This window comes from Ictidomys tridecemlineatus, chromosome 3 (assembly GCF_052094955.1).
Source record: "Ictidomys tridecemlineatus isolate mIctTri1 chromosome 3, mIctTri1.hap1, whole genome shotgun sequence".
NCBI classification, from domain to species: Eukaryota; Metazoa; Chordata; class Mammalia; order Rodentia; family Sciuridae; genus Ictidomys; species Ictidomys tridecemlineatus.
The window spans coordinates 190029664-190046913 of NC_135479.1; the positions used below are offsets into that span (position 1 = coordinate 190029664).

The 17250-nt window shown below is 35.7% G+C and overlaps 1 protein-coding gene across 1 annotated transcript in view; it reads left to right on the forward strand.

Annotated features, from left to right (window-relative positions):
- LOC101966891 (multidrug resistance-associated protein 1) overlaps positions 1-17250 on the forward strand; it is a 93251-nt gene that overhangs the window by 73650 nt on the left and 2351 nt on the right. The window contains exons 19-27 of the mRNA XM_078044464.1: positions 384-538; positions 2960-3115; positions 6026-6225; positions 7288-7414; positions 9215-9316; positions 12417-12560; positions 14279-14437; positions 15741-15907; positions 16759-16953. Coding sequence (XP_077900590.1) covers positions 384-538; positions 2960-3115; positions 6026-6225; positions 7288-7414; positions 9215-9316; positions 12417-12560; positions 14279-14437; positions 15741-15907; positions 16759-16953 — 1405 coding nt within the window. The remainder of the gene's footprint in view (positions 1-383; positions 539-2959; positions 3116-6025; positions 6226-7287; positions 7415-9214; positions 9317-12416; positions 12561-14278; positions 14438-15740; positions 15908-16758; positions 16954-17250) is intronic.

Genomic DNA, 17250 nt, shown 5'->3' on the forward strand with positions numbered 1-17250 from the left:
TACAAATGCACCATGTACCTAGAAGCTGAGAGAACTTGGAACAGTTTGGCTGACAACACTAGTGGCAACCACATTTTCCCACAGGACATTATAAACTTAATAGGATGCTAACATTCTGTGAACCAGATTGACCTCTTATTAACTTTCGTGCATTTTGTATAGAACCATTGACCACAAACCTATGGTAGCATGCAAATCATCAGACTGTCTGCTTCTAGTGCACCAAGTACATTTACATTTGCTTTGGTCCGCAATTGTACATTTTTTAAGTATGACACTTGGATTTTCTATTTTTAAAAATGTCATTATAAGCAGACTTTTGAGAATTAAAACACAAAATTCCTTTAAGATGTGAACCTGATCCTAACAACGTTTGTGATTAGGTCTCTTTGTCTGCTTTGGAGCCTGTGTACTCACCAGAGGATCCTTGTCTGCTTCTAGAACCTTATATGCTCAGCTCTTGAGTAATGTGCTACACCTCCCACTCCAGTATTTTGAAACCAATCCCATTGGTCAAATCATTAATCGGTTCACCAAGGTAAGGAAAGACTTTCCTTGTCAAGTATCATACTTAAAGTGATAACCTATGCGTAGTTCTTTGCAATCTCATTTGTAAAAATGTTATTATAAAATGCTGAGAATGTGTTTAGTGTAGATTTTATTGTCAAATTTATTAAGAAATTTGTAATTGATGTGTAAGAGTGTCATACCTTAAGCATTTAATTAAAATTACCTTGAAGATTGCTGAAATAATTAAAGAACAACATATACTTTGGTATCTACAACTCTTTTTTCTCACATACATAAAGTTGACAGTCACTGGTTTAAGGCTAGGATGGGAAAGAAAATGTAAGTACATGTGGAGATCTCTGAGAATCACATATGGTGAGTGGGGGATGGATATAATCATGATTCTTATCTTAATTCTATTGATGTGATGAATTATATTTATTGATTTCCACATGTTTTACCACATTTCCATCCCTGGAATGAACCCCACTTGATCATGGTGCAGTTTTTTTAATGTTTTTGTATGTGGTTTGCCAGAATTTTTCTGAGAATTTTTGCATCAGTGTTCCTCAGGAATATTGAAAATCTGAAAATTGGAAATCTGAAATTTTCTTTCCTTAATGTGTGTCTGCCTGGTTTTGGTAACAGGATACTAGCTTCATAGAATGAGTTTGGAAGGTTTCCTTCCTTTTATATTTCATGAAATAATTTGGAGAATATTGGTATTAGTTCTTCTTTGAGGGTCTTGTAGAACTCAACTGTGAATTCATCTGCTCCTGAGCTTTTCTTGGTTGATAGGGTTTTGATGGCATCTTCTATTTCCTTGCTTGAAATTCATCTGTTTTAATTGTGTATATCCTCTTGACTCAGTTTGGATTGATCACATGCCTCTAGAAATTTCAATAGTGTCTGTCATGATATTTCCTTTTTCATCACACAAATTTTAGTAAGTTGAGTTTTCTCAACCTCCTTCTTTTCGTTAGAGTGGTTAAGGGTTTTTCAGTTTTATTACTTTTTTTTCAAAGAACTAGATTTTTGATGTTGTCAATTTTAAAACAATTTTTTAAATTGTTTCTTCAGTTTCAATGTCATTGATTTCCACCCTGATTTTAATTATTTCCTGTCTTCTGCTACTTTTGGTGTTGGTTTGTTCTTCTTTTTCTAGGGCTTTGAAATGTAATCTCAAGTTGTTTATTTGTTGACTTTTTCTTCTTTTAATGAATGAACTTCTTGCAATGAACTTTCCTTTTAGCACTGCCTTCATAGTGTCCCAGAGATTTTGATAAATTGAATCAGAGTTATAAATCAAAGGCATTCCTGTATATCAGTGACAAATCCTCTAAAATGGAAATGAGGACAACCACCCCATTCACAATATCCTCAAAAAATAAATAAATAAATAAAATACTTGGGAATCAACCTAACAAAAAAAGTGAAAGACTTATACAATGAAAACTACAGAACCCTAAAGAGAGAAATAGAAGAAGACCTTAGAAGATGGAAAGATATACCCTGTTCATGGATAGGCAGAACTAACATCATTAAAATGACAATATTACCAAAAGTACTCTATAGGTTTAATGCAATCCCAATCAAAATCCCAACGGCATTTCTCGCAGAAATAGAAAAAGCAATCATGAAATTCATCTGGAAAAATAAAAGACCCAGAATAGCAAAAGAAATTCTAAGCAGGAAGAGTAAAACAGGCAGTATAGTGATACCAGACTTTAAACTATACTACAGAACAATAGTAACAAAAACAGCATGGTACTAGTACCAAAACAGGCGGGTAGACCAATGGTACAGAATAGAAGACACAGAGACCAATCCACAAAATTACAACTACCTTATATTAGACAAAGGTGCTAAAAGCATGCAATGGAGAAGGGATAGCATCTTCAATAAATGGTGCTGGGAGAACTGGAAATCCATATGCAACAAAATGAAACTGAATCCCTTTCTCTCGCCATGCACAAAAGTTAATGCAAAATGGATCAAGGAGCTAGGGATCAAACCAGAAACTCTGCATCTGATAGAAGAAAAAGTTGGCTCTAATCTCCATCTCATGGGATCGGGCTTCAAATTTGATATCTTTTGTTATCCATGCATCATTCAATAACATGTTGTTTAGTCTCCAAGTGTTGGAGTAGCTTGTCTATTTTTGGTCATCAATTTCAAATTTTATTCCATTATGGTCAGATAGAATGCTGTGTAATATCTCTATTTTTTTTTTTGTATTTGTGAAGACTTGCTTGTGGCATAGCCTATGGACTATAAGAAAAATGTATGGTGGTGGGAAAAGAGTGTAGTCAGACTTTCTTAGTCATCTAATTGTAACAGTTTGGTAAATTCTTTTTCATTTTCCATTAAAGGATATATTTCTTCTCTCTCTCATTCTAAGCCATGAAATAGTTCAAAATAAAGTGATCTGGTATCAAATTTTTTTCAGGATATGTTTATAATTGATATACGTTTCCATTACTATTTACGGACCTGGTTGAATTATACACTAGATGTTATCGGAACAATTTTGGTCATCCTGGGAGCTTTCCCACTCTTCATTCTTGGGATTATTCCCTTGGTTTTCTTATATTTCACCATACAAGTAAGTATTTGGGTTTTTATTTGTATTAATAACATGCATCTACAGTCCAATATAGTTTTACACCCACTTAAACTTTCTATTAGTTCAGATTCTCCAAAAAGCAGGGTCCTAGAAGTGAATTGTACTATAGATATACTTTGGGAAATGCATGTCAAAATAAAGAAGAGGAAACAGGAAAAGGCTTAGCTGGGAGAACTCTTGGACGGCAATGTATATGTGATACCTGTGAGGGAAAAGGAGCTAGAAGAATTGGGAAGGAAAAGTCTGTCATTGCAGAGCATTTTTTATTAAAGGTGCATTCAATTCAAAGGGAAGATCTCAACCAAGGTCACCACTGGTGGGTCCCATGTGACTTCTGAATGAGTCTGCTTTCACACTCTCTCTCATATCCAGTCATTGGCTGGGAGCCATCCATGAAAAAGTAGCCTCAATAGTCATAGTGCAGTAATTCTAGCAGAGCAGCAGTCCATGCTATCTCTAAGCTATGTTAATTTGCCTGCATAATCAAGACAGAAACAGATACTACCTTTTGTCCTATTATCCTAGATATCAGCAAATTTTTGCTGGAAGAACTAAATATGTCTCATGTTATTCATGTATTATCTGTGTATTAAAATACAATCAACCAATTTGAATTCAAAAATTATGTCACTGTGAGGCTACAGTAAGTAAACACAATATACTAATATATTTTTTAAATTGAATATCAAAATATTCTAAAGCTTTTCTCACAAAAGGATACCTTCTTTGTAGTTCAAATCCTTCCCAAAACTCAACTTTTTAAATTCATATTAGAATTTAGTCTGCTCAAGACAGAATGTTAATCATTTTCTTATTTCTGAACATGTGCTATTATTATTCTACCTACTTCACGTGTTTCCTCTATTCTCTCTACCTAGATCTTACTCTGCATGGCCTATGTTATATTCCACTTTCTTGTGAATCATTTTCTACCAAAATAGTGCAAAATCACCTATGTACTCTGGATGTATTATATTACTAGTATTATAAGTTACTTTTTAGGAGACCACATATTGTCTTTTTGATCAGATCATGTTTCCAAAGGCCAGAGACTATGTCTTATTTAAAAAAAAAATCAATCTGGAAACAGAAGAATGCTACTGAGGGTCAATTTTATCCACTTAAAAAAATATACACACACACACACACACACACACACGTCATGAATGAAGTTTTATGTGATGATCTCATGGTTGGTAAACTATAATAGGGTGACCAGGATTAAAAGAATCTAGAACCCCCTAGGAAGTTGAATAAGGTGATACTTGAATTTGGATTCAGGAGCCTTGAGTTCTTGTCACCTTCTTGTTTTCTGCATCAAGAATATAACTTCCCTTTCTGGACTCTACTTCTCTTCCCTGTGGAATTATCAGTTTCACTTGACATGTGCTATTCAAAGTATGATAAACCCAGGTCTACTGAATTAGAGTATCTCAGTATGGGGCCCAGAGGTCTGCATTTTAACAAACCTTCCAGGTGATTCCTACTAGAGTATGAGAAACTGATCTAGATTAATGGTTCTTAAGCTAGATTCCCTGGAGAGTTCCCTGGAAGAACTGCATGGCTTCTATAGGTCAATGAATTAAAAAAAAAAAACTCAAAGGATGTATAGTATTCACATATACATATACCTAGGGATAAGTGTCTCACCCTTAATCAGCTACTCTCAGAGCCTGTGTCTCCAAAAACAGCATCCATGAACTAGACAGTCTGGTAAGTCCCTTTGCAGCCTCTGGAATGTGATAATCCTTTGTATTTTCCAGAGCATTTAGTACAGAGCAGAGTTTATGAACTATGAACTGATAGTTTTATAAATGGCTTGAGATACATGTTTGTTTTGCTTGATCAGCGTTTTTACCAAAATAAAGACATTAAAATCAGGGATTTTACATGAAATTCCAGATATGGAGATTTTTCTGAAAAAAAAAAAAGTAAAAGATCTGTAATCCCTGATTTTCATTGGTAGCAATTTTCTGTAGATGGTTAATGATATTTCAGTTAATTTAGGACATAGTCCTTCCAAACTCTTCATAATCCCTAAGGCTAAGGGGGAGTAACTCAATCATAATTCTGGGTATACTATATCTTTTTCATGGAGGAAAAAATAAATTGATTTGCTTTTTGTTTTGCAATTTTGTTCAGGTAAAAAAATATCATAGGTACCCTTGGTCAACTTCCCAGGTTAACTGCCTGGTCATGTTTTCAGCATGTGACACAGAACTTTTCCTATTGTAGGTACTCAGTAATGGTCACTTGAGAGCACCAAGCAAGTGAAATTTTTTCTAATTATGTCCTAGTTCTACTGTCCATAATTTGGGGTTTTCACTGTTATAAAGGGGTATTAGTTTTCTAAGTCTCCTGTAGCAAGTAAAAGCTGGATGTCTTAAAAATGAGAGAAATTTATCCTCTGTTAATTCTAGAGGCCAGAAGTCCAAGATCAAAATGCAGGCAGGGTTGGTTCCTCCTAGGGACTCCAAGGAGAAGTTGTTTCATGCTTTATGCTTGCTTTTCTGGGCTGTTGGCAATCCTGGCATTTTCCTTATCTTGTGGACATATCCCTCTATGTTCTGCCTTTCACCACACATGGCATTCTCTCTCTGTTTTGAGTCCTTTACCGAGACTTGTAGAGACACTCAGCATTGGATTAAGGGCCTACCACAAATCCAGAATGATTTTATCTTGAGATCCTTACATTATGTACATCTGCAAAGGTTCTAATTCCTAATAAGGTGATGCTTAAAGATACAGAGAGAGGTGTTAGAATTTGGACGCAAGCTTTTGGGGGGGAGGGGTCACTTTAAGTCACCACACAAGGTTCTTGTAGTTTTTAAGTCACTGAAGCAACTTCTGCTACATCTTTCCAACTACTTCTTTCTGTCTTCTGATTAGAGATACTACATAGCCAGCTCTCGACAGATTCGGCGGTTGTCAGGAGCTTCCCGTTCCCCTGTCATTTCTCACTTCAGTGAGACTTTATTGGGAGTGTCCACTATTAGAGCATTCGGACATGAACAGAGGTTTATCCAGCAAAACAGAGAGGTAGTGAATGAGAACTTGGTCTGTTTCTACAATAATGTAATTTCAAACAGGTATGTTTCATCAATAAATCTAGCATAGAATCTGTCTATTCTTAGATACTTTGTTCACTGACTTTTAAATGAAAGAATGTTTTCTAGCCAGGTGCAGTGGCACACTCCTATAATCCCAGTGGCTTGGGAGGCTGAAGGTTAAGGGTCGAGAGTTCAAAGCCATCCTCAGCAAAATCAAGGCACTAAGCAACTCACTGAGACCCTGTATCTAAAGAGAAAAAATACAAAATAGGGCTAGGGATGTGTCTCAGTGGAGTGCCCCTGAGTTCAATCCAGAATAGCAAAAAAAAAAAAAAGTGTTTTCTAATGCCATTTCATCAAATCAGTATACATTAACTAGTTAAATATGTATATATATATATATATATATATATATATATACACACACACACATATATGTAAATCCTGAATATTTTCTAGTGTTTAATATGCATTTAAGTTAAATCATATCTACATATATACCATATAAAAGACACATACTTACTACTTTATATGAAAACAAAGTTCTGTTTTTTGAAGAAATTATAGGATGCTATTAGAATGACTAATAAGATTCTGTTGTATTCAGTATTTGTAGAATATATTTTGTTTGTGCATACTTTTCTATGGTAGTTTTAATTTCAAGTTATAATCTTATAAGGAGGTAATAATGAAATAATAAATAGTAGTTGGGCATATTTTAATTTTTAGAGAATAATTTAATCAGTATGAAATGCATCTTATTTTACAGTGTATGTAATTGGAGAAGTAACTTATTTGCCAGTAACTCATCTTAGCTAAAGTTCTTGTCTTTTGCTTTTTAATTCTGATTAAGTTTTAAAGCAAACTTCTACAAAAGTAATGTGAACTTTTATGCAGAGGAATCCTTTATTTAAGCTAGCATCATTGTGATAATCTGGGTTTAATTGAGTTCCTAATTGAGTTCCAAGTAAGGATGGGGGTGTGGGGCAGGCAAAGAAAGTAATCATTGATGTTTTCTTCTCAATTTCCCAGAGTAGAGTTAGTATTAACTGCACCAAAACTTTTGCATCTCAGTTCTCAGGAACATTCCATTTATTACAGGTGGCTGTCCGTTAGGCTTGAATTTCTTGGCAACTTAATGCTGTTCTTTACTGCTCTGCTTGCTGTGTTGGCTGGCAATTCCATAGATTCAGCAATAGTTGGTTTGTCTATATCCTATGCCCTAAATGTAAGTAATAATGATTTTGTGGTACATGGCATGTTTATAATGCAATTAATTAAACACTCTTCTCCTTTGCCTGTCTGAATTATAGATTGTATTAACTAAGTAATGAGAGGCAAAGCTGGATTACCCTGGAGGCTCATTTCTTCCTCTATTTTGGTAGTAGCCAGGAGCTGGCTCAGCAATTTTCAGTTAGCTCCCAGAAAGAATGGGCTGAGCCCTGGAGGAACAGGAACCTTCCATAATGACCCACAAGTCTCTTGCTCCCCATCTTTATAATTACAGAAGGTTCTGGGGTATGGTCTCTTCCCCACCATAGCTGGTGTGCTCACTTTGCCCTGCTGAAGCAAGCAGATACTTGCAAGCTCTGGGGGCAGTATATGCTCCACTTCTCTTCTGCTTATGAATTTTCCCCTAAGCCCTATTTTATACTATACTTCAAAGCACTGGTAAGAGTGTGTCCATATCTCCTTTGTGAAAGAGTAAATGCCTTAAACTAGTTAACGTAATTACACATTAATTACACAGGTAAGTCTAGATGATTTGGGTATGTACCTTAGTCTTGTATTCAAAACCCCTGGGGCATTTCAGTATTCTGGACTTAGACTTCTAGAAAGAGAATATAAAATACATATTCAGGGGTTGGGGCAAAATCCCATTATCAAATGTTACTATTTCTTCAGTGAAATGTGTGAATATATATCTCAAGTGGGTTCAAGAAACATTTTAAGGAGCTCCACATCTGTTCAAGTCAAGTAGGCCATCATGTAAGTTGGCACCAAACTGAAGATAAAATAAAAGCCAAAGCTTTTGACTTTTAGAAGTAAACTTGAAGTTCAACCTGGAGAACCTACATTTGAGGGCACGGAAAAAAACAAAACAAAACAAACTAGTGTTCACAAACTTTTATTAATTAATTTATTTTAATTAGGTATATATAACAGCAGAATGCATTCTGATTTATTGTACATAATTACAGCACAACTTTTCATTTCTCTGGTTGTACATGATGTAGTGTCACATCATATGTGCAGTCAGTCATACATGTACTTAGGGTAATAATGTCCATCTCATTCCACCATCTTTCCTGCCCCCATGACCCCGTCCCACTCCTCCCTCCCCTTTGCCTCATCAAAGTTCCTCCATTTTTCCCATGTTTCCCCGCTCCCCGTTATGGATCAGCATCCACTTACCCCCTTTGGTTTGGGGGATATTCTCCAACTCCATTCATTTACCCGCAAATACAATAATTTTATTCTCTATTAATGCTATGTAATATTGTATTGAAAAATATAGAACACTTCACGAATATGTGTGTTTTCTTTGTATCATTCCAATTTTAGTATATACACTGCCATAGTGAGGACTATAATTTTTTTTTCAAATGAGGAAATAAAATAGGAGAGTCTTCCTTCTGGCGGAAGGTAGAGAAGAATGCCCCAGTGTCATTAATTATCTTTTATTTGCATTTATGATGTAGATTTTGTGAGGCATATCCTATCCATCTTGCTATTCATTATTCCTTACACCAAGTGTGGATTACTTTACTATGTATTGAATTCTGGTCATTTTATCATCTTCCAAATCATCTTCTTTATTATATTGTAGGTCTAACATACTTGAAGGAACACAGATGTGTATATATGTATAAATATGTTTTCTTCTAGAATTGTTAAGTAATCAAAAGACAGGAGGCATTTGAAAACTCAGAAAATTAAACCTTATAAAACATAGTATTACTTTTTACATATAAGATGAAAGAATATGAATTAATCTCTTACTTTCTCTCTTATCCTCATCCCCAAGATTACTCAATCTCTGAATTTTTGGGTAAGGAAGGCATGTGAAATTGAAACCAATGCAGTGTCCATTGAAAGAGTGTGTGAATATGAAGATATTGATAAAGAGGTAGGCACTCATCAATAACCAGTAAATGTTTAGGAATAAGACATCATGATGCACCTTTAGTTGACATCTTGAAAACTAAATTTTAAACAAAGCCTTCAATTTCTAAATTCACATTCTAATATTCAGCATTTCAATGACAATGAAACAAAAAAATACTGTAAAATGCACCATTATTGTATATATCACTAAAATAGAAATAAAAACCTTGCTGATTAAATAGACTCTCCACAAATTGTAAGGTGTTTCAACAAGTTATCAGAATGAAATAGGATAACCTGTTTTCAAAAGACATGATGATTTGTCCTCTACTGATATAGGGCAAAATACACAATTTACAATTATAACTTTGTGGGATATTTAACATTGTGAAAAAAGCCTTTATATAGTCATCTTATAATTATTTAGAGTCCTCACAGTTTTTAGATTAATTATGTTTGTAGTGATTATACCTTCTGTTTCATTAATTCATCATTAACACCTCAGTGAATGGGAAGGAGAAGGAAAATAAATCTTCCTTTTAATCAATTATAATTTGGGAAGGCAAAAAATTTAACTATTGATAGAGAATAAAATTTAAGTTATCCTTGTATTTTGCTCATCAAGTGATCTCCACTTCAAGTTCCATAAATATTAAGATAGTGAAGGTGACTTGAATTCCTCTTTCCTCTTTTGCATATAACTCTCATTTGCTTGGACACTAAGGAAGAAATACATCTTCTCCACATAACAATCTAACATTTCCAATTATATTTTTTGTTTTATTTCTTCCTGTCTTCTCAGACCTTTCTCCATTAACCACCTCTCTACCTTTTTTTCCTACCTTTCTAATTTCCTACTCCCTTACTTTACACAACCTATAAATAAGCTAAAATATTCTCCACATCCTCCAGCTCCTTCCTAAACTTTGAATTGTCCTCTGGATTCTCTCCTAGCTCTTGCCTTTCCTTCTCATAGACAATTATTCTATATTCATAATCTTTAGGAACTAAATTTCAGTTTGCTTAGTCCATTTATCATCTGATGATTTACATAAAAAATATCATTTTCTTTATTTTCTGAAAATTTTCAATAAATCTATATTTCTTTCATATTGGAAAAATACAATATAATGCATGTGTAGGTATACACATATTTAAAAAACAAAAACATCTTCATGTAATTTGATGCAAATTGTGACAAATACCCTTGCAAAAACTCTTGATGTAGAAGAGGTATATCTGTTTAGATAACCTTGTTCATCCCCTCCAGAGCCCCCTTTCTCCACTCCCTTTCGTGGAAGAATTCTCTGGAACATTTTCCGGTACTTGCTGTCTCTAGTTCCTTTCTTCTTTAAACAGGCCTCTGATTCCACCACTTCATGGAACCTGTCTTACCTAGATCACAAATGTTCCGTATTCAGTTTTCATGTTACCTGAGGTATAACTTGACATTGGCCATCTGTCTCTCTGTCTCGATGGGCAAAAGGTGCGACTTATGCAGTCAAGGGGGAGAAATAAAGACTGTCCATGCACTTCTGCCCTTTTCAATAATTTTTTTTCAAATCAGTCAATACAATTTCACTCTGTAGGTTCTTAATCAAGAAAATGACAATCCTTAATGCTGCAATCCTTAGGCACTGCAACAGGCACAATAAATTCACAGCAAACAATTCTAGATTAATTCTAAGGACTGCAAACACACTTAATCATGACAGGCTCATGACAGACATTCCCTCTGCATGCTAAGCTCAAGGGTCAGATCAAAAGTCTCAAGCCTTAGGTTCTGAGTCCAGCAGATGCACACTCACTCAGACCGTGGCAATCAGGTCAGGAACCAAGGCAGGCTTCTCCTGGGGTGGAGCTGATGGCTTCCTGAGGAGGTGATCAGGGAGAAGTCCTTTTCTCACCCAAATCAGGAGGCTGCTGTAGAGTTTGAGAGCAGTGAGAATGACACAGAGGATCAGGCAGATGAGAAGAGTTGGGCTGTCAGTCCAGTTCCTCATCATGCTCTCAGGATTATGTGCATCCTTGTCTGCTGGCTGAATGTCTGTTCATTTGCTCCATCATTTATACTAAATTTGGGAGCTTCTGATTGTTTTTTCAATCCCTATCAGCTGCCACTGGATTTCTCAGTGACATCATTTGTCCTGAGAATCTGGTCTGGTGGTCCCCTCCCTGATTTTCTTGCTTCTCGCTCTTATCAGGGTGAGGACAACACGCCAGAGTCTTCACTCTGAGTTTGTCAGAGTGGGGAGAAGTGACTTGTTTGTGCCTGAGAGGGCCATACTGAAGGGCTCCATAGGTGTGCCTGGTGAGACTGCAGATTTCAAACTGGAGTTTTTAAAATGGAGTTGCTTAGGCTAAGGTCTAAGGCCATCCTTACATCCTCCCATGAAATACTTCATCCAGCCACCCAGGTACACACAGTCCTGTGTGTTCTACCTCCTGAAGTCTCTCCAGTATTCCAGGCAGGCTTCTATCTCAGGTCCTTGGCACACACAGTTTCCTTTGCCCTGAATCCTCTTCTGCTGACATTCTTGTGACTTGTTCCCTCACTGTGTGCAGTGTAGCCTTTGCTAATGACCCTGCTCACAATCATGCCCTCTTCCTGTCACTTCTACCAAGTGCTTATCCTCCAAAACTTTGTTCATCCAATGCTCCTCCTGTGTTATGTAGTTCTGTCTCCTTCCCTGTTAGCACATATCCTTCAAAAGTGGAAGATCACTTTATCTGTTTTCCTCTTTGCTGAATCTCCAGTAAGTACAATTGGCATTATAAACACTTAGTATTTAGGGAATGAATGAAAGACAGATTGTCCTCCTCTCACCTAAAATTTCAAGTTACCCTAAAACCTCTTGATAGGATTTTAGAAAGTTTGTCTTGATAACTTGATAGGTGATGGGAAGCTTTGCTCTCTCTAAAAATTTATTTCTAAAATTTTCTTATAACCTGATGAGAAGTTTTATGTTCGTAAGTATTGAAAACTATTTTCAGAAAATCATATATATAAATGTCTTTTATCATTTTCCTCACTTTTGGTTGCATGCAGAAGAATTATTTTGGGGGAAGAGAAGGTATTATTTTATTGTAAGTATAATTAAAGAATATTTCTTCGTTTTAAGGCACCTTGGATTATGTCTAGAAGGCCTCCATTACAATGGCCCAATAAAGGGGTAGTGGAGTTTATTAATTATCAAGCTCGATATCGAGATGATCTTGGTTTGGCACTAGAAGACATCACTTTCCAGACTAATGGGGAAGAGAAGGTACCATATCTAATGCACTTTGTTAAGTATAATATAATATTTATTATAAGATGGTCTTTTAAAGATATTTCATAAATATAAGAGGAATAAAGACATGTGGTTGATAGTAGAAAACAAGTTTTCCCTCTATTAAGAAAAAAATACATTTTTAAATTGTACAGTATTATGAAACACAATTTTAGTACATTTTATTTTTACTTCCTCTATAAAGCAAATGTCAAAAATAAGTAAATATTCACCTAAAATATGGTAAATCCTTATAATGGGATAATTGTTCATGATATGATGTTTTCTGATGATTGAGATGAAATTTGGTTTAAAAATGGTTTGATGGGCTGGGGATGTGGCTCAAGCGGTAGCGCGCTCACCTGGCATGCGTGCTTCCTGGGTTCCATCCTCAGCACCACATTCAAACAAAGATGATGTGTCCTGGGTTCGATCCTCAGCACCACATACAAACAAAGATGATGTGTCCGCCGAAAACTAAACAATAAATATTAAAAAAAAATTCTCTCTCTCAAAAACAAAAGAAAAAGAAAACGAAAAATGGTTTGAAAAACATTTGGTAGTGTAATGTCAGTTTTCTCTTTTAAAAAGTAAAGAGACACATTAGCAAAAATATAAGAATAGTCATCAAACATAGCTGTTACTTCTGGGTGATATAATTTCAGATGATCTTATACTTTCTTCTGTAATTTTCCTTCATTTTTTTTTACAATTATATATGAAACATTATTTTCATTTTAAAAAGATGTTTTACACATAAATGGAAGTAACATAAAAAATAAGAATAATGTCCTACTTGGGCTTTTTCAGAGATTTATCTTTTGTAACCTTAAACATCTTGTTCCAACACTCTGAACTAGGTCTGCTGCCATGGTAGTTAAAGACTAAAATATTATTGAAACAAGTAAAATGGTTCTAGCATTTGGGTTATCCCAGTTAATGCAAGAGATTCTGGTTTGGTTTTGTTTTCTGATGTATTTTGTCAGATTTAAGATCTCTCATTAGGGCAAAACAACTCTTTTCCTAATGTTCTTCTATTAACACCAATATACAAATCAGCAACCAGAAAATATTGTACTAATTTTTGTGACTATAGGAACATGTTCAGTCGCTGGGGTGCTTATTATTTTGGTCAGAAGTCCAAGACCCTTAACGTTACTTGTGGTTCCCTTGATAATTTAATGTGAAGTTGTTTTAATACACCTGGGATAATTACAGATATCCCTTTGGATTTTCCAACCAGTTTCCGGTCCCTTTTATTAATTAGTTGTGTTGTTTGTTGTGGGAAGGAAGGGTAGAGAAAATTCTCATTCTGAAAGTTCCAGTTAAACTACGTCGTCCTCAGTGATGCCCATATACTGGATGTTCAGGAATGATTCGGAGATGACCTACTGTCACTGGAGTGACTGGGATTCTCTAGTTAAGTGGCAACTCGTTCACTCAAAGCTAGAGGGAAAACTTAGTATCCAGAGTCTTTTCAGTGGGTAAAGAGGGTCTGCACACAACAGATCTTGGGAAGACACATTATTATCTTCCACACCAGTCAAAGTTAGTCTAGTTGGCAGAATTAGATCCCACTGACCCAAATGTGACAAATAACACATTTGGGTCAGTGGGATCTAATTGTGACAAATAGCACATTTGAGTAGAGCAAAGGCTCTGTTCCTTTACAAAATGCACCATGTGAACTGTTTATGATCATTTCATTACAGATCGGAATTGTGGGAAGGACTGGGGCAGGTAAATCAACACTATCAAATAGCTTATTTAGAATTGTGGAGAGATCAGGAGGCAAAATTATCATTGATGGAATAGACATATCAACAATTGGGCTTCATGACCTTCGTGGTAGACTCAATATAATTCCACAGGTAAGACCTGTTTTGAAAGCAGTATCTCTTAACTCATTTCAGGTGAGCTATCTTGCTCACACTCCCTCCCTCATTCTCTCCTCCCTTTCTCCCTCCTTCCCTCCCTCCCTCCCTTGCTTCCTCCTCCTCCTCTTTCTTCTTCTTCTTCTTTTTCCTCTCTCTCTTTCTCTCCTCACCTCCAACCATTTTGCTTATGTTCCTTCCTATCCATACATTCCTATGATAAGGCTTAACTTACAAATTAGGTACTATGAGGGATTAATAATAACTATCGACAGAACAGTTATAGCCATATTCTCTTAAAAAAAATAGTGAGTTTTGAGAATGCACCCCACACTCTCTCTCTCTCTCTTTTAATTTGGTTAAATTTTTCTTTATAAACTTTATGAGTTTTTTATGACTTCCCCCCCCCCCTTTTTTCAGTATATGGCACAACAGGAAAACTAATACAAATTTATTTTTCTTTTATGAGAGGTTCACACAAGATTCATTCTTACTGTAGGTCTTAGGAACCTCAGCAAACAATTATTTTTTCCTTTCTGAGCACCATAAATTTTTAATTTTTTTTCTTCTCATTTTTTTTTGGTCCTGGAGATTGAACCAGGGCCTCTCATGAGCTAGACAAGCACTATACCACTGAGATATATGCCCAGACCTCTTTTTGTTTTCTTTTGAAAGAAGGTCTTAATAAGTTGCCCTAGTTGATTTTTCAAGTAGCTGAGATTACAGGCATGTACTCCTGTGCCCTGTTGCATTTTTGCTTTAAGGAAACATTTGAATGTTTCTCTTTGGCATATCAAGTTGCCAGCATTACTTGGCACTTTGAAACTATTAATAAGTAAAATAAATATTTTCTGAACACAAGCACTGCAATACTGAGACAGCTGGTATGATAACCAGGATGACTTCTAAGTGACTAACTGGTATGTAGGTTATACAGTGTGGATACACTGACCAAAGAGATGATTCACGTTCTGTATAGGACAAAGTGGGATGGTGGGAGATATGATCTCACTACTCAGAATGGCATGCAATTTAAAACTTTTGAATTGTATATTTCTGGACTTTTCTATTTAATATTTTTTTAACCATGGTTGGCCATGGGTAACTAAAACCATGGGGAATAGAACAGCAGATTGGCGGAGGGGATACTGTATAGTTTATTTATTTATGTAAAATGGATTTTATAAATGTAATAGGTTTGATCAGTTTGCTTTTTCCCTGTTAGTTTTCTGATATGTTTTTTAAAAAATGTGTTGACTCATATGACAGTAAGATCACAGAAGGCTACTTTATTGTTTAGGATCCTGTTTTATTTTCTGGAACTCTTCAAATGAACCTGGACCCCTTAGACAATTATTCTGATAGTGAGCTGTGGGAGGTGTTGGAATTGTGTCACTTAAAAGAATTTGTGCAGTCCCTTCCCAAGAAGCTGCTGCATGAGATCTCAGAAGGTGGTGAAAACCTCAGGTAAGTTGCAAGAACAGAGCTTTCCAAGGGTTTTAGAACTGGCATTTGCTGAGAGCCACAGCCGGCATTGTTTAAAGTATACCCTTGCTGGTTCCCTTCAGGGAAGAGGGACAGGTAATAAAGGGGCAACCTCAGTAAATGTTGGTATTATTTTCATCTCTGTGTGTTGTCTTAAGACAGCCCCTTTCAGGTGATCAGAGACCTAGGGAAAATGAGCTACCCCCTTTCAAGGTTGCACAGCAGGACTTCCACTTTTTTGATTAATCTCCCTGCTGATCCTGTTTCTGCACAATGACCTCTTGCTGTTTCCTGAGTTTGCCAGGCCAGACCTGCTTGCCTCCAGGGTTTTGCATATGCTATTTCCTTTGCCTGGTATAAGTTTGCACCAGAAATCTGGGGGTTAACTTTTGGCCTTGACCTGAAAGGCAACTCCTTTGGTGAGGGTTTTCTTAGCCTTCCATGTCCACTCCTCATCCACATTTTATAACCCCTCTTCATGCATGCTTGAATTCTTCTTAGCACTTTTTATATACATATTTTTATGAAAATTCTATAATACACGTCTACTATACTGGTACCCTTACTGTTTTTATGCACTTACTCAATTATCCTTTTGTTATTATTTTCTGTGTCCCCCAGGAGAATCCAAACTCTACACAGATTTTTGTCTGTCCTTCATTGCTCCATTTCTAGAACCTAGACAAGTGTTTGGTTTATAGAAGACAATATTTTTTGAATGAATAATGAATGAGAAAAAAAAAGAATAACAATATTAGGGTTTGGGAACAGGAGTCATTACCATAAAGTCCAGTGCTGAAATTATTTTACATTTTTTGTGTTTACATTTACAGTGTTGGACAGCGGCAGCTCCTTTGTCTGGCTCGTGCTTTGCTTCGGAAAACAAAAATTCTCATCTTGGATGAGGCAACAGCCTCTATTGATTTTGAGACTGATAACTTGGTGCAGAACACAATCAGGAAGGAGTTTTCTGATTGCACCATCCTGACCATTGCTCATAGACTACATTCTATCTTTGATTCAGACAGGTATGCTTTGTTTTCAAAAAATAAACAATATCTATAGGAAACACATTAATTGTTTGCCTCTAATAAGAAAGTTTACCTGTGTTAGAAATACTATATTTCCCCATATGATATAGAAGATCTTTTCCAAATTAGAGGAAAATTCTAGTGCTAGAAGAATGTTAGAAAACTTGATTTATTTCTCAAGTTAATTAGTATCTATATATTTTTTTGGAATGGAATTATTCGTATGGTAATCTGTTTTTTAAAAATTTTTTATTGTATTTATTCTAATTCATATGATAATTTAAAAATCTTACC